The sequence below is a fragment of the Hibiscus syriacus genome, unplaced genomic scaffold, assembly GCF_006381635.1.
Source record: "Hibiscus syriacus cultivar Baekdansim isolate YM2019G1 unplaced genomic scaffold, ASM638163v2 tig00111841_pilon, whole genome shotgun sequence".
Classification (NCBI taxonomy): Eukaryota; Viridiplantae; Streptophyta; class Magnoliopsida; order Malvales; family Malvaceae; genus Hibiscus; species Hibiscus syriacus.
This window is the reverse complement of record NW_024063196.1, coordinates 1,588,213-1,614,363: the sequence shown is the minus strand read 5'-3', so window position 1 is coordinate 1,614,363 and position 26,151 is coordinate 1,588,213. Positions and strand designations below refer to the sequence as shown.

Genomic DNA, 26,151 nt, shown 5'->3' with positions numbered 1-26,151 from the left:
GCTTGTCTAAGGCCATAAAGGGCTTTTTGAAGCTTGCACACTAGCTTTTCTCCATGCTCACCAGTCTTTTCGAATCCTTCTGGTTGAACCATGTATACCTCCTCCTGTAGATCGCCTTTGAGGAAAACATTATTAACATCTACTTGATAGACTTGCCATCCACGTGAAGTAGTAACCGACAGTAACACATTTATCGTGAAGAATCACACCACAGACTGAAGGTATCAACAAAGTATCATCCTGGTACTTGAGAGTACCCTTTTGCGACAAGCCTTGCTTTGAATCTATTAACAGAACCATCCGAGTTGTGTTTAATGCGAAACAACCATTTATACCCAATGGCCTTTCGATCAGCTGGTAGAGGAACCAAATTCCACGTGTTATTATCAGTCAACGCCTTGAACTCTATTTCAACTGCAGTACGCCAATGTTTATGTTGTAAAGCATCCTGCACACTCAAAGGAGTCTCATTAAACAAAGCATTATAAACCTTAGGTTTGAAAATTCCTGCTTTGCTGAGTGTAACCATGTGATGCTTATTTGTGACGTGCTGAGCAGCATCAGACACAGTCCTGCTTGAAGCACCTAGCTCCTGAACACTTATTGAACCATTTTGATCATCATTTGGAGTAGCACTAGAATGTGTAGGCTCACTATGAGTATCCTCTAATTGAGCAGCAACTCTCGACACAACATCTGGCTCGTCCTCCATTGTGTTAGCCTATCATCATGGCCAGCACTTACACCAGGTGTATGAGATGAATCAACCATTGCATCTTCCACCAGATCAGGTATATTTACCAGATTATCACACCAGTATCCTCGTGATCTGTCATGCTGAGTTCCTTGCAAGGAAAAGGAACAGCCCAGTCAACTTGTTTGACATGTTGATTGATACCAACACGGTGCGACACACATGGAAACACATTTTCATTGAACACCACGTGTCGAGATATATACACACAACCTGATTCGTCAAGGCATTGATATCCATGATGTTGTGGAGAGTCGCGAAGAAATACGCACGGCTTGGACCTGAAGTCAAACTTGTGCCGATTGAAATGTCAAAGATATGGGAAACATTGACAGCCAAAGACACGAAGAAACTGATAATCGGGTTTCTTACCGTACAGCTTCTCAAATGGTGAGATCCCTCCAAGCAAGTATGCAGGTAACCCATTGATTAGGTAAACTGCAGTAAGGACAGCATACGACCAATATTTGAAGGGAACGACTGATTGAGCTAGAAGTGTTAAGGCTGTGTCAATGATGCGCCGGTGTTTACGCTCAACTACACCATTCTGTTGCGAGGTATGTGGACATTGTACCCTGTGTTTGATTCCTGTAGCTACAAGACACTGCTCTAAACCTCGATACTCACCCCCACCATCAGTTTGTAATGCAACAATGTTTGTTTTAAACTGGTTTTTAACAAGAGCATGAAACAAATTGAAAGCTTGAGTAATATCCGATTTATTACACATCAAGTATACCCAGACATTCCTGCTGAACATATCTATAAACGAAACATAATATTGTCAGTCACCAGACTTAATCGGTGCTGGAGCCCATACATCTGTTTCTACCAACTCAAACAAACGACTATAGACTGTATTCGATTGCAAAAATGGAAGCATGTGACTTTTTCCTAGCTGACATGCAACACATATTTCACTATTATTATGAACACCATTCTTAATGTGAAAGAGTGAAGATATAGTTTTCGACGCAAGGTGTCCCAACCGTCGATGCCATAGCCAGAAGCTTTTATTGGACTTAACATATTTTTCCTCAGCAGAAGCAGTAACCTGATGAAGCATGCCATCTATACGAGCAGTTTTATTAAAGCAATACAACCCATTTTCCAGTTTACCTTCTAACTGGATTCGGCCAGTTTCTTCATCATTCACAAAGCACTTGTCTGAGTGAAATTCGAGGTATACATTGTTGTCTTGTGTACGTTTAGAAACAGATAACAAGTTTCTAGTTATTTTTGGAACGCACAAGACATTCTTTAGCTGTAGATCACATGTATTGGCAGTTAATGGTACATTACTTATATGTGATATTGGTAATGTGGAACCATCACCAAGGTAGACCTTACCTTTTCTTGAGTATGGTCGACCCAAGGATGCTCCAGCTTTGTCGTAGGTCACATGGTGTGTAGCACCAGAGTCGGATACCATTTGTCAGCAGTAGACAGAACTCTTTTAGCAATAAGAGAGTTGATTTGCATAGTGTCAGTGGTGGCATCTTCAGCGACCACCTCATCTCATGCAGCTGTATGAACAAACGGATTATAAGATGAATCATTAGCATCATATTTACACACATTAGCCTGTATCATTGGTATCTCTGGACTGCCTCGAAGTTACGCCTTTAAAGTTCTCATCGAAGCGATGCCAACACCTATCCACTAGATGACCAATCTTCCCGCATAATTGACATTGATGCCTAGGTATGCCCTTATATTTATTCACGTTCTGAGTTTTTTCACGAGAATCATTCGTCCTATTACTAGTGTAATACCTGTCACGATTACCATTGGCATTTCCTCAATTGTAATTATTATGCCTGGTCAAGTTTATGCTGACGACTGTCTTCATAAGGTCACCAATCCTCGATTCAGCATCAATGAGAACCGAGGTGACAGTGTCAAAAGTATAAGGTTCACGACTCACTGTTATGGCAGCAACAAATGGTTCAAAATCGCCTGGAAGCCCATTGAGTAATGTAACAATTTGATCAATCTCAGAAACCGGGCTTCCACTCGTCGCAAGTAAATCACAGATCTCTTTGATTTGTGTGGAAAATTCACGCACATATAGGTCTCCTTTTTTTAGAGACATGAGTCTTCCATGCAAGCTCATAATCTTTGTAGTGGAGAGCTTGGAGAACATGCTGAGAACCGTATTCCAGATCTTAGCAGAGGTATGTGCTCCTACAAGCTGAGGAAGAATGGATGAACTGATTGTTGAAAGAAGCCAGGATGCCAAAGAACTATCCTGCTTTTTGTGCCGCCGGTACACCGGATTTACTATTAATTCACCAGACTCATCAACAATAGTTTGAGGTGGAACCGTCAGCGATTCATCCAGCAGATGTTCCAGTTCGTGTCCTTGAATCATAAGGAGAACTTGCTGCTTCCAAAGAAGGAAGTTGTTATCATCTAATCGAACATTAACATACTTGTTCATGAATGGCGTTTCTACCATCCGATTATTGGCAGCAGCAGCACTGCTTCCTTCTGATATTGCTTCGACTGCAATAAACGAGTCAGGAATGATGAACAAAAAGTAGAATCATCAAAGAGAGATCACAGTTGAATCACTGGCACTTGGATCGCTAGACATCTGATACCATGTTAAAACTAGAAGAACACCTCCTGGAAAAACAAAGAGAGCAAAAATGAAGTGAAGAAAGCAGAATGTAGGCTAAAGATTATGCTTAGCCCTTGGTCAAAAGACTTGTTAATATAGCCACGTTGATTGCCTCCTTCATGGATTAACACTTGAAAGTTTAATCCAACAAATGACAGCTGGCTTAACCGCCTAACAATTTACCAGAAACGGTTAGCAAAACCAACAGCTAACGACTCCACCTGGCAACCCTTCCAGCTGGCAATGCTCAATTCTTAACATAGTACATAGTACACATACAAAAGCCAGTGTTTTGGTGACTCTGTCAAGCTTCAACCACCCAACAATTGGATGTAATCTACATCAAGGAAAGTTTGGATCTCCATGGGAGCAAGCTCAACCAGCAGCTTAGTAGGATCAACAGGTCCCCCCTTACCACCTTTGATTCCTCTCCGGCAGGCCCGCCTTCGACTTTCCAAGCTAACCTTCTCTTCTCCATTTCACCTCTTTCTTGATTCTCAGACAAACTCATCTCTGTCACTTTCTTTATCTGTAGTGAACACCACAGTAAGATAAAAAATTTATGGCACATAAATGTCATCAACCATATCTTTTTGCTCTTACCTTCTTGTTTGGGAACAACTTTTTCAGTTCAACACTTGCCATCACCGAAAACTCCTTGTCCTTCCCGTCTTTGATCAAATCAACAAATTAGAATCTATTCTATATCATGTTGGGTATATGGAACCATAATAATGAAGCTTCTATACAACATATACAAAGGGAGGAGTACCTCGTATAGACGAGCCAGTCGCAAGAGATCCTTTCCATTTTCCAGCTCCTGCAATTTTCAAAAATAGGGGAATAAAACTTTGCCTTCACAGGGCAATTAAAATTCCCATTTCTAGGTCCTGGACTATGTGACTTGTTCTTTACCTGGAGAGTTATTATGGCAATGTTATCCGATAACCAGTAGGAGGGATCAATGGCTGAAAATGTTGGAATATGAGAGCTCGCCCAATCATTGCCATCCTATAGAAAAGGAGCATCAATAACATAAGCATGGAGGGCCAACACCACAGAAAATCAAGTCAAGTTTGTACTTCACCTGTTCAGAGAAAGCTAAAAGAAGTGCGGAATATATCTCTTGTCCAACCGTGCGACGCCACCCCTTCTCCTATGTGATCAATTCGGAGATAAAATTTCCCTACGATCTGCAAAATCCAGGATTCGGTTACACTTGGCACTTTCAGAGTCTTGGACAAAGAACATAATGACAAGCAATGCTTACAGTTAAACCATCACATCCTTCAGGGACACAAACTGTTTCATTTAATACTTCACCAACACCTCTGATATCATCGTGAATCAACCTCCTATAAATCATTATATGTCATAGGTCATGAATAAATAAGTAGGCGTAAAAATGAAAAGAAAAAAAAAGGAACGGAAAGGACCTGTGAAGCATAAGCTCAATTTGGCCATCAGCTAAGCTGGACCCCCCTACTGAACGATCCACCAACACTGAGAGCTCTGTGCTATTGTCTTGCACGTAGATTCCAAGATTAATATGGAAGAATGCAATTTGAAAGGGCAAAGAAGAAATTCAATTTCATTTTAACACAAAAAACTTGTGCATTTACCAGACTTTAGCAAGTCGAGCAGATATCCACCATTAATTATACAACGTAAATTTATAGGAAATAAATATTTGCAATTTTCACAGGAAGGAACATAATGGGTAGTAATTTCCAGCAATTGGTTGGTTCACTTGAAGTTCCCAGTCCTTCCTAAAATCTCGAACCTGCAAATATTAGATTTAAATACCATGGAGCATAAGTAAACATTATTATGAGCCGTTATAGAACTAGAATTTCATTTTGGTGAATGAAACAGTAAATTAATAGAAACAAAAGAATACAAGTATTCACCAAGTAGAAAAAAGAGACTAACAAAGTTACCATTCAGCAAACTTTGAAAGCTGAATTTAAATATCTAAAAAGAATCTAAGCTAAAAGTTGAAGAATTCTGCATAGCATTGGATTTTGAAAAGAAAAAAAAAAGTTGCAAGAGAAGAATTTGCTATAGGCCAGCAGTAAGAATCAACATACCCGTTTAATGAATTCACGCCCATTAGAATCGGTATAGAAAGTTTTGTTGGTCTTCATTGTTGTTGCAATTTGAGTAATGATTTCTTTACCTATCCCATTGTTCACAGGAATAGGTCAAATCTAAGATCATCCGCATAATGTCAGAAAATCCACACAATTGACTTCTCAACCTTATATAAACACTTTACAAAAACTCTGTTCCATCCTGCAAGCAATTTATAAGAGAAATAACTCACATTGAATTCAACTTCAGCATGCTCTTTTTCCTTGTACACCATGGTAACCTGTTCATAGGTGCAGCATTCTGTTACCATAAGTTGAAGACACCTGACAAACAAAAACCATACACTTCTTGTTCTGCACATAGAAACGGCATTACATAACTCCAAAATTGAATATAAAAATGATAGCAGGGATTCTACCAAGTTTGGAGGTGGGTGTTTTTAGTACAACTTGGAGTATAAAAGGAAAAACAGAGACCAAACTGACAGGTTTTTAAATTTAACCAACATTTATTCCACAGAAACATAAGTTAGACAACACATGAACAGGATACACAACCCCCTTCCCCCAAGTCCAATAATTGAAAATAAACTACAAGCAATTGCTTCTTTATGAAATTTACAACCCAAAGCTTTACAAACTTGTGAACTAACTTTCAAATGCAAGAATCAGAAATAGGACAATCACCTGAGATATCCATGAATTCAGCTGTTGATGTACTTCATCCAACAATAATCGAGTCTTCAACGAACAAATCCATTTTTCTTCAGATCCTCTTTTTGGATAAGTATAATAAATCAATTGTAAAGGGTCATCACTGATTGACATCAAATTTGTTCAAATAAAAACAGCTACCTGGTTTTCAGATTTTATGGAGAATGTAACATTTGGGCGAAAAACATATGCCCCAGAAGCCTTTAACAAATATCAAGTATTTTGTAATTAGTAAATCATATGATAACTCTTTTTATCCTACTACAAACTTGATGAAAAAAAAAATAGAAATGAGAAGTCAAAACATTAAGCAGCATTATCAAGCAATTAAATTACCCGAGGATCTTTATCAGTTCCATCATTTCCAGAGTAATAACCATAGGATTGTTCAGTAAAGGCTGTAATCTTCAGTAACGTTGAAATTAAATTACATACTGGCTTTAAATAACATTATTTTTATCACACAAGAAAAAATAAAGATCACAAATAATAAAAAGAATCCAAATAAAATATGAAGCACAATGTACTGAAATAAATTTGAAGAATAATAAATGAAAAAAATCCAATAATTATAATCAAAGAGGAACAACCAAACTGAAATCAGACAGCATAGCTTACCAAAGTTTTGGTATTAACATAACGCATGAGTTTTCCTTCATCTGCTGAGTAAAGAAGCTTCAAACTTCCTTGGCCAACTTCAATGGTATTGTTATCACTTGCTTCATAAGTATGCACAGTTGAGATGGTAGAGCTACGGCCTTCTGAAATTTTAAACATGAGTCAAAATCCTCCACTTTATTGGCACATTGTAAAAAACTGAAGCGAGAATGTCAACCTGTCTCTTTAGTAGTTGCTACAATATAGGTGCTAAAACCAAGAGGAGACACTGAAACTGAAAAAGAAACCCAATATTTAACTGTTTTAGTTGGGTTTCTTCCCAAATAAGCTTTGACATAATGACTTCTTATGTAGGGAGAAGTTGTGAGTCAATTTCTCTCCCTGCAGAATCCCTGACAATAACCCTTTCACTGGAGACCTGTCACAGATTTAATCTCCCTGAAAAACAAGTATAATTTCCATGCCCCAAATGATTACAATTAGATTCTACATCATTTCTTTAATATTAGGAATGGGTAAAATTGCAATTCCTAATTGTGTCCTCGTCTCTGGTTGGATATGGATTATGAGTATACATTTTGTATCATTTGTTCTATATATTGTTGTCCACAATATCAAAACTTAGCGAGGTCAAACGGTCACATCACATGATAACAAGGCCAAGAGGGGGGTACTCACAGGAATTCTTATAGTTTCCTCTCTCTTCCATCCTAGAGAATTGTAGATAATGACAACCTACATTGGACACAAAATATTAGTTGACTATTGCCATGAAAGAAAATGATCCAACTCACAAAAAGTAAATCATTACCAAGTTTTTCCCATTGGACAAGGCAGCTTCTGATGGAGCACAAAAACTTATATCAAGTAAAGGACACTAGCAAAAAGAATTGTCAAAAAAAAACATTAATCACAAAAGTCTTCCAGCTCAATTATAGTAAAAAAATGAAAATTCACTCAAGAAGAAAGGTAATAAAAAAACGTATGTGCACTCATATTTCAATTTTAGTTTCAACATGCTACTTAAACTTCAAAGATAGGATAAAACTAATAAAAATGATATTGCTTACCTGCTGAAAGCTTGTAACACTGTTCCCTTGTCCATTACTTGACCTCGACTCTGCCAAGAAGGCAAGTGAAGAGGCAACCAGTTTCTCAGCCTAAAAATAAAGTGGAAAGTATTAGATTTCCGTTGAGCTGTATAATGGCATAGTTACTACAACATTGTTGGACATTAAGCCATATAAACCTCATTGTATCCTATTGACAATCGTAATGCATAGTCAGCAGCTACATGTCTTTGTGTGCCACTAACTGCATCATGATGTTGAGCAATTGCCAAAGCATCAGCTAATGCATCTGTGTTCGGTCCAGAAGTACTCCTACCTTTAAAGAATTCCAACTGCCTAGCAGCCTGTTAAAAATAGAAAGAAAGCAAAAAATCTTCATTATACAGCAGCGAAAATCTACCTATAAAGTCCAAAGCCACATTTCTAGAAAGTAACTTACCAGATAGTAAGCACTCAACGCTTTGTGTTGCGGAATATGACTATCGGATAGAGTAAAATCGCAACTGATAATTTGAGAAAATAAAAATGAAGATAAAGAAGACACAAATTTTACGTGGAAAACTCCTAAATAATATAGTGTAAAAATCACGGGCAAAGGTAGAAGAATTTCACTATGAGAAAATAGGAATTACAACTTCTCTCGATCTAACAAGTAGAAAACAATGGCAATTCTCTATTGATAAAAAAGAGAAAACAACTCTCAAGAAAACTCTCTAAATTCTCTAGTATTGAGAGAAAGCTAGAATGATATGAGATGATTTTGAAGCTAAATGAGTTAGAGTATTTATAGTTGAAGCTTAAGGACTAATCTTGTAAATACTCTAAAGTACAGGGACTAAAAAATCAATTTTCTCATTTAAACTTTTCAACCATTGCTGCAAAATTGGACTAAATCAGTCGCCCCTTGCAGCAAAATAAGACCATTAATGTTGAAGTATTTGACTTTCAACAATCTCCCACTTAAAGATTTGATTAGAACAATCATATCTTCACACCATTCTTTCTACCTTATACATTCATGTTGCTTAAGTCTCTGATAGGCCACAAAATAATATTTCATCTCTAAAATAATAATAATTTAATCCCTATCTCAACTTTACTCGACGTAAGTCTCAAAACTTGACAAATTTTCTAACTGGTCTCTAAACTTAGGTTCCATCTTCATTTGGTCCTTAATGAAATCCAAATTTAAGGACTAAGTTAAAATTCTTTTGTCAATTTCCTAAACTAATGTGAATAAAAAAATGTTTAATTTTTTTAGATTGCGTGAGTGAGAGAGACTGTAGACATTTTAAATAGGTTGAAGGTAACTTAGTAGATTCGGAAATGTGTTAGACTTTGAGGGAAAATTTCAGCTAATCAGTAGTAAGTACATAGGGATTAGGATTTTGTCCATTGAGACAATTAAGGGTGGATGGGAAGAAGGGTTAAGGGAACCTTGCATTACTGTAAACACCATTTTTTGTCCACCTGTCATCAGCCCATGCTCCACTCATCAGCACCAGCCCATGCTCCACTCACTAGCACAATACCTTGATGTTCCCCACTCAAGTGCCTGCCCATACCCTGCCACACCAGCCCATACCTTGTTGTTCCTGCACTATCACAACATCAAATGTTGGCCATGCCGTGCAGCTTTCCCATGCTCCATTTTTGTTTTTATTTCTCTATATAAGGGTATATAACCTGAATTCAGTATAACAAAGGGGGAGATTCGAAAAAACGTAAGAGAGGCCCTCGATTCGAACTGAAAAACAGATTGTAAGGAATTTTCTTCCCATTTTATCTCAAGAAATCAATACACATGAAAAAAAAATTTAGATTCATAAACAATATTTTCCCAAAGGTATTTTTATTTTTTTCTTACATGCATGATTATTTTTTAAATTCGAATAGGGAGTTCGGTTTACTTGGTTGCCGGTGAGCTCGTCGGAGTAACAAGGTCGCCGGGAAGGAGGTCGTCGCTCGCCGGAGTTAAGCTTGAATGGTCGGTAGTTTGGCCTTTGTTTCCTGGTCAGTATTGCGTGAAGAAAGGGGAGGGGGCCAAACTATTTGGGATTTTCACTGAAATAACAAGCAGATTGCTTTAAAATGATTTTGGGTTAATATCACCTATGGCCCCTCCATTTCTTATCATCCTTTACATTGATCGCTTAAGGTATTGAGTTATTCACGTTGAAGCCCTTTAACATTTAGCGAGTTGTTGTAAATTGGTCATTAAATATTTGCGTAAAATTGCGTTTAAAAAACTCTAATGTTTTCATGTTTTTATTACAGTCCCTATAGCTCTATGTTTGATATATTTCATTTTTTAACACTTAAGTTTCGTTATTCATAATTTAGTCACTAATATTCCATATTTTCTGTTTTATTTATTTATGATGTGGGTACATTAATTTTTGTTAATTTTATTTTAGCCACTGATTTGTTAATACTCTAACACTTACTTCATTCAAACTAACATCCTAACTTTTTATTTTATTTGTTCATACTAACTTGTTAATTTTTATTTTACTTGTTATTATTAAGTTATAACCTTTTATTTTATTGCACAACTAACCTACTAACTTTTAGATTTATGCAATTTATTTTTGTTTATTTATTTATTTTTCAGCACCTTAATTTCAGTATTTTACTTTTCTATCTTTTAACTTTCCAGCATTTTCTTTCAGTCCACTTTTATTTCCAGCATTTAATTTTCAATATTTACATTTTGGCATCTTTACTTATTATTTCATTTTATTTTAGTCATAGATCTTGTTTGTGGTATATTTACATTTTTGTTTCGGTCTTATTTATTTACACTCTGGTTGGTATGATGCTTTTAATCTCGATGGATAATTTAGAAAGCTTGCATATTGATCCCTTATTTATGTGCATATTTAAATAGTTATTAACACCCTCTTTTATAAATCATCATTGTTTTTTAAATATGTAAATGGGAAAATGTTTATTGTGAGGGAAATCTATGAAGACATCTCCCAACTAAAGGGAAGATATCTTTTCGAGGATTTTTCGCATAAATGTATGTTTGTATTCGATAATTCTTTTTGTTCTACGTTTATTTATTTTGATTATTTTTTAACTCTTTTCATTTTTATTTCATTTCATTTCATTTTATTTTACTTTGTCAAAAATTGTGAAATAATGTTTTTTATGAGGGGAATCTATGAAAAAATCTCCTAACTATAAAGTAAGTGCGTTTTCAAAGATTGTTCACATTTTAAATAAATTCGAATCAATAAAAGATCATAATTTAAATACATTTCGAAGTTTGTAATTCCCAATATTTAAACATTGTATAATGGTTTAGGTACTAAAATTTGGGCATTTTGGGGTGCTCACCCTTCCCCACACGTAACCGATTCACGAACTCTTAAAAATGAATTTTTGGTAAAACACAGACCATTTTGTTGTCTTTTAATGAGTTTTCTAAACTCATTAAAATGATGTTTAAGGTTTCCAATCTACCTAACTTAAAGTTTGGTGGCGACTCCAAGATCAAATTGTTTTCAAATCGAATTTCATCGTTTCCCCCCCAAAACTAAATTTTTAAAGTCTAACGGATCCCCACGGGAAACGTTATGACAGCTTGGCGACTCCGCTGTGGACCTCGAGAGTCAGGCCATGAACGATTATACGTTGTTTCATATTTGGGAATTACAAACTTAAATTGTATTTGATCTATGATCCTTTTATTTATTTTGAATTTCAACACTACATGCATTATTTTTATTTTTAACTAATTGATTTTTGATTTTAAGTGATCCTCAGATTTGAACAAATTTTGGGACTTGTGAAAGAATTGTTTTTGGTCATATTTTAAAGGTTTGTGAGTTTCTCCTCACACACGACACGTGCATTTACATACCATAAGCTCACTTACGAGCTTTGTCCCTTTTAAGTTGAGGTGAAAGCTTTGCCTACGTGAGATAATTTGTTTCTCCGCACGGGTTTTAGCAAGTAACCTTTAGGGTTCATATACCTTATGTTTACGTGAGATAAATTGTTTCTCCGTATGGACATAAGAGAATGTATCCTCTTGAATTGAACTCGATCCGCTTGAGCCTGTAATGGGTAAGGATTGAGGGTTTGGCAGCCTAAGGAGGTACCAACAAGGATAATTCGAGTACCTTTTTCTCATAGTGCCAAAACCATGCATATAGTAAGCCCTACGAACGCACCCTGATAAAATTCATTCATAACCTTTGTCCGTCAGATGATACCCAAATTAAGTGTACACAAAGGATAAACGTTTCTGAACCTTTCCTTTTGCTTTAAATTTTGTTGAACAAAATAATGCGAACTAGATACCATGCGGTTAGGATCATTTCATTGAAATTAATCATTTTTTGGTAGAAAACATGTTCGGGTAGGATTGTTATCTATTTAAAGCATGTCCGGGTAGATATAATGATTGGGTATGTGTTATATTTATCTTTAAATAACATCTTTCAATTTCATTGATTATTTTGCCCACACTAACTTATCTTGTTTCTTTTGCTTGTGTCATTTTTCGTCCCTTGTTGTATTATATTTAATAGGATCGTCAATTTTACATCTGCATTCTGCATAATGCATTGCATGTCAGAGGATCATCACTTTTGCATCTGCATTTGCATCATGCATGATCATCATAAATAAAAGAAAAGTGTTGATTAACCAAGTAATCATCAGATTAGAAGAGCGATCATTGAAATGGAAAAGAATTTTCATAACAAGGAAGAACCCAATTCAACTGTTTGAGCTTAGTCTTAAGAAACAAAAGGGCAAAATGAGATAGTTTTCCTGGGGATTATGTATCACAGATGTCAACGTCAGCTTCAAATAGAATGATCTACAAGAGTTGATAGATATTTGGAGAATAGTTACCAAGGAGAAATTTCACAAGGAATATGGAGACAGAGTCTATCTCCTTTGCATAAAGATAGATGATCTGCTGCTTAAAGCTCTGAACAGATGCTGAAATTCTGCATACAACTGATTCATTTTCAAATAGACAAGATTTGACATCAACAATAGAAAAGTATGCAATTTTATTCAACTTCGAGAACCTCCAGGTAGATAGAATTCATTCTAGACTACTGAAAGTCCAATCCTTCAAAAGCAAGCTGGTGAAGATTACAAGTAAAGTTGAAGATTGGATAGAAGAGCAAATTCAACAAAAGAGAGTGGCTTTCCGGGGCATTTTCTCGAGAAGATTTCTTTGACAGATTAAAGAGGTATAAATCATGTACTGGCTATCTTTGAAGAGACTTTTCGATCCTTAAATGATTGCCATAGATTGGAGGGACAACGATTTAGATACTGCTATCAATTACTCACCGTTTGGATTTTGAGAAAAAAAAGAAAGTTGTTGGGATCATAACTAAGATCATGGAGCTAAATAAAAAGGGTCGAATTGCATTCATAGATTGATCTTTCTTGTAAAGATGAAAGTTCTTTTGAATGAATGAAACTCTTTCTAAGAATACTTTTGGAGATCGATACCTTTTGCATTTGCATTATACACTGCATTCATTCAAGCATTTTTGCACTCATCATGGAAGATTCGATGAAGTAGTCTTAATCACATGACATTCCTCCGAGAATTGTAAGGAATTGAGGTGCAAGATCCAGAACTTGATTGATCGAAGAAGAATGGGGGCATTGCATCTACCATTGCACTGAGAGCATTGTTTTGTTTGAAATCGTTTTTGATTTTTTTATACTTGATTAATCTTTTGACTGAATTTATTCTACCTTCTAAGGTGAAATAATTGAACGAGTTTTAATCTTTAATTATTTGAATATCAAAATGAGTTACGGATTCTTTTAATTCTTCAAGACTTATGGATTTTTGACATATAGCAAGATCAAACATTTCTTATCATGTCTAAAAAAACTCCCTCGTTTTTTTACCCAGAATAATTCATGGAAATACAAAGAGTCATACCGATACCTCTGAGTCAATAAAGTCACACCATCGTCTTTTTAGACGCAACACGACATCTTTATACCAATAGAACCTAAGGCACTGAGTTGTTCACTTGAGTATGAACCTTTCTACCATAAGACACAACGTATGGCATCTCATATCAACTTCCTGAAAATGAGCCTGAAAATTGAGACATGCTAGGAGCAAGAAGCAGAAACTTAATAATTCTATCACGCATTAATTATATTTTTTATGTGAATAAAATTATTCCTGAAAATCTATCCCCCTGTGGATACCTCTTCTGCGAAGACTTTTGTGTATGAGATGATGAACGAATTTGTTTCATTTATCCATATATGTATATATATATCCCTTGTTGTCCCCTTTTAAGCCTATAGTATTTTCTTCTGATTCAACCCTAACCAAGGATCACCTTCCACACTGGGGGCAAAAATGAAGGACATCTACTCGCATGAGTGAAGATCAATCCAGATTTCACTACAAAAACAAATCATGAGAAAATAAAGTGAGAAAAAACAAGATACCGCGAGGTAGACCAAATATGAAGCGCACGAAGATCAAATCGTGTTATCGACACAAAGAGAATACAGAGAATAATAAGAAAAAAGAAAAAAATATCAGAAAAAAGAAAAAAAAAGAAAAATCAAAAGAAACAAAGGGAAAATAAACAAAGAAAAAGAAAACAAGAAGCATGAATGAATTCCTCGATTCAAATGACGCATCGAACTTCAAATCATGAGATTGATTAAGCACAATCATTCCAGAACCACTTCACTCGAAGATCATGGAGCATCCAAAGAAAATCAAGGGAAACACATACGAGCAGATTCAAATCAAGCAAGACATAGTATAAGAAGGAATTAATCATTGGTTCAATACCCTAAAACACTTGTTTGGGCCTCTTATCTCTTTCTTTTATAACCATGAACCATGACCAACATTACGTGCCTTAAAAGTCCATTCTAATCATACATGGATTTCTAAACATAAGAGACTATCTTCAGATTTCATTCCGCACACCAGGATTAATCTTTATTTACAAAAGGTTTTCTAAAATCTTTAATGTATGATAGAGAAAAATAATAAAGGGGGGTTCAAGACGTAAATTCTGAATGACGTCTTGAAACCAAAGGAGGATTCGAGTTGAAAACATGAAAAGGCGGCTCGAATATAAAAATTGTGCAACTGAGGCGATCACACAAATTCCTTGATAAGGCATTGCACAATGCATAACCATGAGAGCTTGGAGCCGAAGAACACTTCCAGTAGATGAGCATACAAGCTACCCCATCAGATCAGTGAACATCAAAGAAAATAGAAGGCCAAACCATTGACCAAACACAATAACCTGAGACTTTCTTATCCATTCCTCACTTAATCATTTCCCAAAGATAGCTTTGATCTTGACACTTGTCAAAAAGTTATAATTTATTGAAGGATTAACAATGTAATTAATTCTTTTATATCCAATGAACTCTAGTTTTATGATTTGTCACAATTGTAAAACCTAGAAAGGAGTAACATTTTCAAAATATTTGATTAAGCATTTATCAAAATTCTTCTAATTGATATTTTCATATCTTGAAAATAAAAGAAGAAGAAAAACACTTTTCAGACAAGATAATCTCTCTAGAGTGGATCTTGGTAGATGACATGTGGTTCTCAAACACAAAGCTCATGCTTAGAGTCAGTGCTGAAATAATAGAGAGCATCTTTGAAGATTCAACATCAAATGTTGGGGCATCTTTGAAGATTCAACATCAAATGTTAAGGCATATTTGGAGATTCAATATCGAATATTGGGGTATCTTTGGGGATTCAACATCATGATGCGCGAATAATCAGATCTTCTGAAGGCCTTTCCTCCACATAGAGGATTGTCAGACAAAGCACGAGACTTCATTCAGATATTCGATTTAAAAGCACATTTGAAGATCGATGGTGGTTGCTTAACTCAACAGTGAGAATCTACACCTCAACCAACTTGACAGATGGACAGATCTCAGAATCAACTTCATATGGTTTTGAGAGCCAATTCAGAACGAATCCAGTTCACCTTAACTCAATGAAGAACGACTATTTTGCAGTTAAAAGCCAAATTTCAACTCAACGACGGATGATAACTCAAGGCGAGAAGGGTTATCTGCCAACAAAAGACCTTCGAGTTCGATTACACTCAGCTCAAAGGCACATTATTTGCAAAATAGCTCAAGGAAAGAAGGGTTATCTACCAAAGACCTTCGAGTTCGATTACACTCAGCTCAAAGGCACATCATTTACAGCAGAACTCAAGGCTAGAAGGGTTATCTGTCAACAAAGACCTTCTAGTTTGATTACACTCAGCTCAAAGGCACATTGTTTACAGCATAGCTCAAGGCTAAAAGGGTTATTTATCAACAAAGACCTTCGAGTTCGATTACACTCAGCTCAAAGGCACATCATTTGCAGTATAGCTTAAGGCGAGAAGGGTTATCTGCCAACTAAAGACCTTCGAGTTCAATTACACTCAGCTTAAAGGCATATCAAATTTACAACATAGCTCAAGGCGAGAAGGGATATCTGTTAATAAAAGACCTTCGAGTTCGATTCCATTCAGCTCAAGGACAACCAAATTCACAGCATAACTCAAAGCTAGAAGGGCTATCTGTAAACATAAACCTTTGAGTTCAATTACATTCAGCTCAAGGATATGTCAAATTTACAACATAACTCAAGGCGATGAGGGCTATCTGTTAATAAAATACCTTCGAGTTCAATTTCATTTAGCTCAAGGAAAGCCAAATTCACAGTATAGCTCAAAGCTAGAAGGGCTATCTGTCAACATAAACCTTCAAGTTCGATTACATTCAGCTCGAGGATATGTTGAATTTACAAGGCGAGGAGGGTTATCTGCCAATAAACACCTTCGAGTTTGATTCCATTCAACTGGATGACATATCAACCGCATGGTAGCATCGAGGAATTACTTTCTGGTTGAAGCCGAGGTCTTCAAGTCAAGAAGAAGATCTGGGACAATCTTTCAGCTCAGTGCAACATAGGTTAAGTAAAGAAAAGCTATTTGTCAATGAAAACTTTCGAGTTCGATTCCATTCAGCTCGAGGAACTACTTTCCAGTTGAATTTTCAAACCAAGGTCTTTAAACTAAAAAGAAGACCAAATTTGACTACGATCGAGCAACAAGAAGTCACCCATGATTTCAACTTCACGAAGAAGGATATTGTGCCCAATGATCGACTTAGTGTCACAACAACAGTGTCAACTCAGATAACCAAGCGTCCCCAAATTGACTTGATTTCCTCAACGCGAAGGAACAACGTCACAATTTATCAAAAACGACCCGATCTCTTCAACACGGATGAGAAATGTTGTCTCAACGCGAAGGAGCAGTGTCATATTCAGACAATCAGACTTCCTCATCACGAAGGAACCGTATTGTCCCCAAATTGACCCGATTTTCTCATCACGAAGGAACATCGTCATAATCGAAAACGACCCGATCTCTTCATCACGGATGAGCATTGTCATCTTCAACATCAAATTCACTCGATCTCCTCAACGTGAAGGAGAAATGTCATCTTCAGACAATCAGATTTCATCATCATGAAGGAACCGTATTATCCCCAAATTATCTCTTGATTGACCCGATTTCCTCATCACGAAGGAACAACGTCATAATAAAAAATGACCCGATCTCTTCATCTTGGATGAGCAGTGTCATCTTTAACATCAAACCTACCAGATCTCCTCATCACGAATGAGCAGTGTCACCCTCAGACAATCAGACTTCCTCATCACGAAGGAACCGTATTGTCCCCAAATTATCTCTTAATTGACCCGATTTCCTCATCACGAAGGAACAACGTCATAATAAAAAATGACTCGATCTCTTCATCGCGGATTAGTAGTGTCGTCTTCAACATCAAATTGGCCCGATCTCCTCAATACGAAGGAACAGTGCCATCTTCAGACAATCAGACTTCCTCATCACGAAGAAACCGTATTGTCCCCAAATTGACTCGATTTCCTCATCACGAATGAACAACGTCATAATCGAAAACGACCCGATCTCTTCAACACGGATGAGCAGTGTCGTCTTCAACATCAAATTGACATGATCTCTTTAACGCGAAGGAGCAGTGTCATCTTCAGACAATCAGACTTCCTCATCAAGAAGGAACCGTATTGTCCCCAAATTGACCCGATTTCCTCATCACGAAGGAACAACGTAATAATCAAAAATGACTCGATCTCTTCAACACGGATGAGTAGTATCGTATTCAACATCAAATTTACCCGATCTCTTCAACACGAAGGAAAGTGTCATCTTCAAACAATCAGACTTCCTCATCACGAAGAAACCGTATTGTCCCCAAATTGACTTGATTTTCTCATCACGAAGGAACAACTTCATAATCGAAAATGACATGATCTCTTCAACACGGATGAGGAGTGTTGTCTTCAACATCAAATTGACCCGATCTCCTCAACGCGAAGGAGATGTGTCATCTTCAGACAATCAGACTTCATCATCACGAAGGAACTGTATTGTCCCCAAATTGACCCAATTTTCTCATCTCGAAGGAACATCGTCATAATCGAAAATGACTCGATCTCTTCATCGCGGATGAGCAGTGTTGTCTTCAACATCAAATTGACCCGATCTCCTCAACGCGAAGGAACAGTGTCATCCTCAGACAATCAAACTTCCTCATCACGAATGAACCGTATTATCCCCAAATTAACCTGATTTTCTCATCACAAATGAACAACGTCATAATCGAAAACGACTTGATCTCTTCATCGGGATGAACAATGTCCTCTTCAACATCAAATTGACCCGATCTCCTCAACAAGAAGGAGTAGTGTCATCCTCAGACAATCAGACTTCCTCATCACGAAGGAATCGTATTGTCCCAAAATTATCTCTTGATTGACCCGATTTCCTCATCATGAAGGAACAACGTCATAATAAAAAACGACACGATCTCTTCAACACAGATAAGCAATGTCGTCTTCAACATCAAATTGACTCGATCTCCTCAATGTGAAGGAGCAGTGTCACCCTTAGATAGTCAGACTTCCTCATCATGAAGGAACCATGTTATATCCAAATTTACCTAAAAACGATCAAAACTCTTCATCGTGGATGAGAAGTGTCATCTTCAGCAACAAATTTCATCAACAAACAATGATTATTTGAAGAATATGGGACTGGTCGAAGAGAGAAGAACTCGTCCGAAGAGAAACAAGAATTTCAGAAAGAAAAGAACGAGTGGTTAGAGAATTTAAGTAATTCAAGCCAAAAATGGTGCTTTAAATCTTTGCTTCATTCATGTTTCACAACAATGAGCAAAGAGGGGCAGCTGTAAACATCATTTTTTGTCCACCCTGTCATCAGCCCATGCTCCACTCACCAGCACAATTCCTTGATGTTCCCCACTCAAGTGCCTGCCCATACCCTGCCACACCAGCCCATTCCCTGCTATTCCTGCACTATCACAACATCAAATACTGCCCATGCCTTGCAGCTTTCCCATGCTCCACTTTTGTTTTTATTTCTCTATGTAAGGGTATATAACCCGAATTGAGTGTAACAAAGGGGGGAGATTCGAAAAAACGTAAGAGAGGCCCTCGATTCGAACTGAAAAACAGATTGTAGGGAATTTTCTTCCCATTTTTTCTCAAGAAATCAATACACATGAAAAATTTTCAGATTCATAAACAATATTTTCCCAAAGGTATTTTCATTTTTTTCTTACATGCATGATTAGTTTTGAAATTAGAATAGGGAGTTCGGTTTACCTGGTTTCCAGTTAGCTCGTCGGAGTAACAAGGTCACCGGGAAGGAGGTCGTCGTTCGTCGGAGTTGAGCTGGAATGGTCGGTAGTTTGGCCTTTGTTTCCTGGTCAGTATTGCGTGAAGAAAGGGGAGGGGCCAAACTGTTTGGGGTTTTCACTAAAATAACAAGCAGATTGCTTTAAAATGATTTTTGGGTTAATATCACCTATGGCCCCATTTCTTATCATCCTTTACATTGATCGCTTAAGGTATTGAGTTATTCACGTTGAAGCCCTTTAACATTTAGCGAGTTGTTGTAAATTGGTCATTAAATATTTGCATAAAATTGCGTTTAAAAACCTCTAATGTTTCTGTGTTTTTATTCCAGTCCCTATAGCTCTATGTTTGATATATTTCATTTTTTAGCACTTAAGTTTCGTTATTCATAATTTAGTCACTAATATTCCATATTTTCTGTTTTATTTATCTATGATGTGAGTACATTAATTTTTGTTATTTTTATTTTAGCCACTGATTTGTTAATACTCTAACACTTACTTCATTCAAACTAACATCCTAACTTTTTATTTTATTTGTTCATACTATCTTGTTAATTTTTATTTTACTTGTTATTATTAAGTTATAACCTTTTATTTTATTGCATAACTAACCTACTAACTTTTAGATTTATGCAATTTATTTTGTTTATTTATTTATTTTTCAGCACCTTAATTTTAGTATTTTACTTTTCTGTCTTTTAACTTTCCAACATTTTCTTTCAGTCCTCTTTTATTTCCAGCATTTAGTTTTCAATAATTACATTTTGGCATCTTAACTTATTATTTCATTTTATTTTGGTCATAGATCTTGTTTATGATATATTTATATTTTTGTTTCGGTCTTATTTATTTACACTCTGGTTGGTATGATGTTTTTAATCTCGATGGATAATTTAGAAAGCTTGCATATTGACCCCTTATTTATGTGCATATTTAAATAATTATTAACACCCTCTTTTATAAATCATCATTGTCTTTTAAATATGTAAATGGGAAAATGTTTATTGTGTGGGAAATCTATGAAGACATATCCCAACTAAAGGGAAGATATCTTTTCGATGATATTTTGCATAAATGTTTGTTTGTATTCGATAATTCTTTTTGTTCTACGTTTATTTATTTTGATTATTTTTTAACTCTTTTCATTTTTATTTCATTTCATTTTGTTTTATTTTACTTTGTCAAAAATTGTGAAATAACGTTTTTATGAGGGAATCTATGAAAAAATCTCCAAACTATAAAGTAAATGCGTTTTCAAAGATTATTTACATTTTAAACAAATTCAAATAAATAAAAGATCATAATTTAAATACATTCCGAAGTTTGTAATTCTCAATATTTAAACATTGTATAATCGTTTAGGTATCAAAATTTGGATGTTTTGGGTACTCACCCTTCCCCACATGTAACCGATTCCTGAACTCTTAAAAACGAATTTTTGGTAAAACGCATACCATTTTGTTGTCTTTTAATAAGTTTTCTAAACTCATTAAAATGATGTTTAAGGTTTTCAATATATTTAGCTTAAAGGTTGGTGACGACTCCAAGATCAAATTGTTTTCAAATCGAATTTCATCGTTTCCCCCAAACTAAATTTTTAAATTCTAACAGATCCCCACGAGATTACAATTTTTTATTTTTTAAAAAATTAATTGAATCCTTCCAAAATTATCAAAAGTTATCAGAAAATCTTAAATTTTCTAAATATTTTTAATTAAATCTATTAATTTTTAAATATTGCAATTAAACCTTCAAAAAGATTCAATTACATCTTCAAACTATCTCATCAAGATTCGTCATTGATAAAAACATGTTATTCTTTTTACGATGAAATCGAAACAATTCCAAATCCAAATATCACATGTAAAATTAATAATTACATTTGAATCGTGAATGAACCGTAGCAAATAATATTTTAGTTTATACGAATGAAATTGTCAGAGAAAACTTTTCATATTTTTCCCACAAGTCCCTTTGTCTTAAATACCTAGAGAGAGTACCTAAAACATCAAGCAATCCTAGAGAGAGAGTACCTAGAGGTTGTTAGATCAAACCCCTCACAAGGTTTCCCTGAGCAACATTTCATGGTTGATGGGTTCACTTGAATGACCATGTAATTCCCAGCAAACAGATCACCAAAATGAGCTCGACTCTCTTTCAACGTCTTCACCAGCTTCCCAAATGAGACCCTGGCAACCCTCACCTTCTTCCCCAAATACCTCCCCAGGCTTGGAACCTTAACCCTGAATCTCTTGATCTTAACTGATACCCTTCTGAGCCTCTCCCATGGCCTTGATTTCCCTGCAAACCTATCGGCTCAAGCTCATCATGCTTCAGTCTCTGGTAAGAAAACCCGGTAGCTGAGCCTGAGGTCATCCCCAACGCTTTTGCTTTGGGGATCTTGGAAAAGCTGAATGATTGGAAACAAGGGTGGCTAGCTAGCGCCTCCCAATTAAGCTTGTGATAACTCCATTGAAATGTAGATGGTTGGTTGGTTTTGCTCTAAAGTTGGACTTCATTAAATGCAAAGGGTATCATTTTTTTCAAGGGTAAATTATAAATTTCATATATTTTTATTTCACTTCTATTTTGAGTCACTGAAATGGAAGGGTGATATAAATGTCAGGTGGACTGATGTCGTCGTAGAATTCATAATATTTTTTTATTATTTTTCTCTAAAGATGAAAACTTTATAATTTCATCTTTATGTTGTATTAATGTTATAATTATTATTCTTTGATGTATTCTTCGACCATAAAGATTTCAAAGAATTCACTTTATTGTCTCTTACCATTCTATTAAAATCTTTAATTTTACCTAAATCACTTTAGAATTCATCAAAACTCATAAAATCTTGAACAACCATGTTCTATAATATCTACCATTCGATCAAAATGGAATCAAGATATACAATTTTTTTTCCTCCGCCTCTCAACTGTTGAGATTTGAAAGAAGATACTAAATTATCGAGAAATCAAATGAAATTCAAATCTAAAAATTTTTCAAAAAAGGAAAAAAAAAGTTTCGATAAAATTTTATAACTTTCAAAAGAAAAACTTATCATCATAATATCGTTGATATTTATCGACAGAGTGATCAAAATAATAGTAAATAAAAAATTTAATAAGTAAATTAAAAAGAAAAGTTAAATGTTAATGATCAAAACAAAAGTGAAAAGAAAGTTTAGTGATAAAAACTTTGAAATTTATCATTTTTTTAGTTGGGATGATCCCAAAAGACCATTACATCAATTGGGAATTAACTTAACTAAGGGACAATTTAAATTTTTATGGAAACAATCTGTAATAAATTAGCAACAGATTGAAAAATTAACAAAGATTCATCTAAAGATTTAATAAATTTGATAAGACCATCAGTAATCATGTTTATTTGCATCGAATCAATTGGAAATCAACCATGCAAACTCTCTCTCATAACCCTGCAATTAAAATAATCAAATATTACAAAATGTACAAAGAATTCAAATCAAAAGAGAATGGACAGAAAGGATGATTGGGAGCCCTCTTTGACTCCCCTAACCTATCACTATTTGCATTTTCTCAATGACAAACCACCAAACCATGAATGATGGGGGTAAACACTGTTTTAGTTCAAAAGTAGAGCTTTATTCTGGTTTGGATTGGACTTCGGCATATCGGACACGTTTGGAGGTCCTTCGCGCATTCTTCACAGGTCTGAAAGAAACAAAGATAAAAGGTCAGTATTATGCCAGCATCTTCATCTACGATTACCTACACCAATAACCGATTACGAGATGTTTACCTGATGTCCGCAACCGAATGCCATGTCTTTCGAGTTACTAAGGCAAATGGCACAAAGCTGTTCAAAGCAATCGCAAGAGAATATAAATGTTAAGCCTTCGGATGAATCATCACATATGCAGTTTACAATCTTTAGGTCTTTGATCCTTTAGGATTTTGGATCGAAAGTTGAACGCAAAGGCCATTTATCATTAATAGAAGATATACGGGCTGATAGATGTATTATATTAAAACTTCCGTACCTGGCTATCATAGGTAGAACTCGGGGCTGGAGGAGTTGGGCTCTGGGATTTACCATCTTCCGGATAAGGAGGGACGCTTGGTGGGAAACTGGTAGAATGGGACGGTTTTGAGCTGTTGAAAGATGCTGAACCATATTGGAGACTGGTAGAACGGGAGGGTTTTGAGCTGTTGAAAGAAGCTGCACCATATGTAGGAGGAGGTAAGGGAAATCTCTCGGGAACATTTCCCTTTCGACTACTGCACAAATAAATCAAAATCATCATCAAACTTAATGTCATTAAAGGGTAATACAGAAACCTTTAAAAAGGCCAACATGTAACGAATCATTACCCCAAAATATTAAGCTCAATGGTTGCTTTGTACTGTGAAGGAATCTCCATTAGAGCGGCTAGAGAAAATTCTGTTTCCTTCCGGGATGGGGATGTATTCTTCGACATAATCTCCGTGAAATTCACAAACTAGAGAAAATACAGGAGAAAGACCACAGTGATTGAAGCATCATGATAATACCATTGGAACAAAAGATGGTAATATCGAACATGAAACTTCTTGTATGCAACTCGGAGTTTACCTGAAAATTATCAAATGCTCGAGCAGGAATGTTGTCGTCAAACTCCTCCATCGTATCCCAAGGTCCATCTCCAACACCCACCAATATAATTGACAGAGGAAACTTGCTGAAATATGAAAAACAAGTAAGAAAGAAAGTGGTTGCACCGAGAAAGAATAAAAAAAGAGTATTAATTTACCGAATGCTTGAGCAGGAATGTTACCTTGCTTGCACTATGGCATCGACAGTTTTCTGCTCTTGTGGACTTAGCTGGCCATGCTGAGTATCAACGCTTCTAGTTACCTGAAACAGTTATCAGTGTTAGTGACATTATGCCTATATGAAACCTTCATGTCAGCATGTTTTATTCATATTATTCCCGTACCAGCCCTTAAGGCTAACACAAGTTTACTTCCTGCCCCTTCTTTATTTCAAGAAAGTGTCGAAAATATGTATACATACACAAAGTGAGAAAAATACCTGACCATCAGCGATTATCACTAGCACGTGGTACTGGCCACCGCTCTGCTCAACAATGGTCATTGCCATTTCAATGATAGGAGCAAATGATGTAGGTCCTGGAAAAAATTGTAATAATTATTTTAATCAGATATGCATCAAGAGGTAACTCTGAATAAGTATTAAAAAAACAAGAGATAATGTAAACCTGCAAGTCGTAGATGTGGCACAATTTCTCTATAGAGGCTTAAGACTTCCTCGAATCCATTACAAAATCGGTCATCCGGGTAGAAACTAAAAACATTTTGATCATGTGTTGATGCTGCCAAAAGATACAAGTAATTCTTAGCATATGCATTTAAATAAATAAACATTCTCGTATATAAATCAAATGAAACACGTACCATCACCAAATCCAAAACAAGGAATTAAATTATCCTCATCAAAGGCAGCTAATGTTTTTCCAATAATTGATATTGCTTGTTCGTAAGGATTTGAACCATCTCCAATGTGGTGCAAGCTTTTTCTATTGAATGATCTTTTCCCTACAAAAACAAGGTTGATTAAGTGGATTCCAATACGGCTAACAACATAGATTACTCCTGTAAATTAAGATAGTTGAGCTAAACCTGTCCACTCGTTGCTCTTTGTGAAATCAATACCGACAATGAGATTGGAAGATTCCAGACCAGCTTTAGCAAGAGCCTCTGTCACCTGTAACCAATTGATTAAGCAACAATTACACATCATTGTCCTGCATAAGGATAAAGCATAAACTAATATAAAAACTAACAAAATTGAAATAAATGTAGATATTAACCTGATCTAAGGAGTTGTAATTGTCTGCAATTCTTGAAAATCTTCGGTCTAGAGTCCTTTTATCACTGCCACGGTTTTGCGAAGGTGGATAATACTGCAGCTCTGGTTGTGAAGGCGGATAATACTGTGGGGACGCATAGCTATACTGTGGCACATAATGAGGGCTTTCTTGATCATACGACAACTGAGGATTGCTGTTACGAGAATCCCATGATGATGAATTCGAACGATATGTTGAATTCTGCCTCTGATTCCCTTCCTTTGAACTACTACCTCCCATCAACTCAAATATTTATAGAAATCCTCAATTTGTTACAAAAACAGATTCCTTTGTCCACAAATACCAGAATACCGGGTAACTTGAAAGCCTGATATAAATGCACAAACAAGAAGCAATCTGAGAATCACAATTAAGGAATGAAATCACCAAAGAAACTTCCTGAAATCTTCTACAAGACCCTCTTCTCCTTTTCAACTATATTGATACACCGCACAATATCAATCTTAAACCAAATCAATATTAAAACAGAAACAAGCATATATATAAAGAAGCCACCAAACAGATAAAAAATGGAAAAGCCACCAAAGCAAGCATTCAATATATATATATATTGAAACGATGTCTACTATTTAGAATTTCCTAGAAAC

The 26,151-nt window shown here is 35.8% G+C and overlaps 1 protein-coding gene and 1 pseudogene across 1 annotated transcript; both read right to left on the bottom strand.

Moving 5' to 3' along the window:
• Positions 1-2,555: 2,555 nt before the first annotated feature.
• Positions 2,556-22,026, bottom strand: LOC120172063 (annotated as a pseudogene).
• Positions 22,027-23,094: 1,068 nt separating this feature from the next.
• On the bottom strand, positions 23,095-25,995 carry LOC120172093 (E3 ubiquitin-protein ligase RGLG2-like). Its single transcript, XM_039179655.1, has 11 exons — positions 25,505-25,995; positions 25,314-25,398; positions 25,089-25,229; positions 24,893-25,006; positions 24,706-24,803; positions 24,449-24,528; positions 24,247-24,352; positions 24,006-24,133; positions 23,675-23,912; positions 23,434-23,490; positions 23,095-23,345 (listed from the first exon to the last, which is right to left on the bottom strand). The coding sequence occupies exons 1-11, from the start codon at positions 25,781-25,783 to the stop codon at positions 23,262-23,264; spliced, it is 1,410 nt and encodes a 469-aa protein (XP_039035586.1). The 5' UTR covers positions 25,784-25,995; the 3' UTR covers positions 23,095-23,261.
• Between the last annotated feature and the right edge of the window lie 156 nt (positions 25,996-26,151).

What these genes read in the sequence shown, in the direction of transcription:
- LOC120172093 (XM_039179655.1), bottom strand. Translation starts at nt 25,783, where the DNA reads ATGGGAGGTAGTAGTTCAAAGGAAGGGAATCAGAGGCAGAATTCAACA. An exon ending in GCCACATCTACGACTTGCAG is followed by an intron (nt 24,804 to 24,892) that starts GTTTACATTATC and finishes AATTTTTTCCAG; the next exon opens with GACCTACATCATTTGCTCCT. An exon ending in GATGCCATAGTGCAAGCAAG is followed by an intron (nt 24,353 to 24,448) that starts GTAACATTCCTG and finishes TTCATATTTCAG; the next exon opens with CAAGTTTCCTCTGTCAATTA.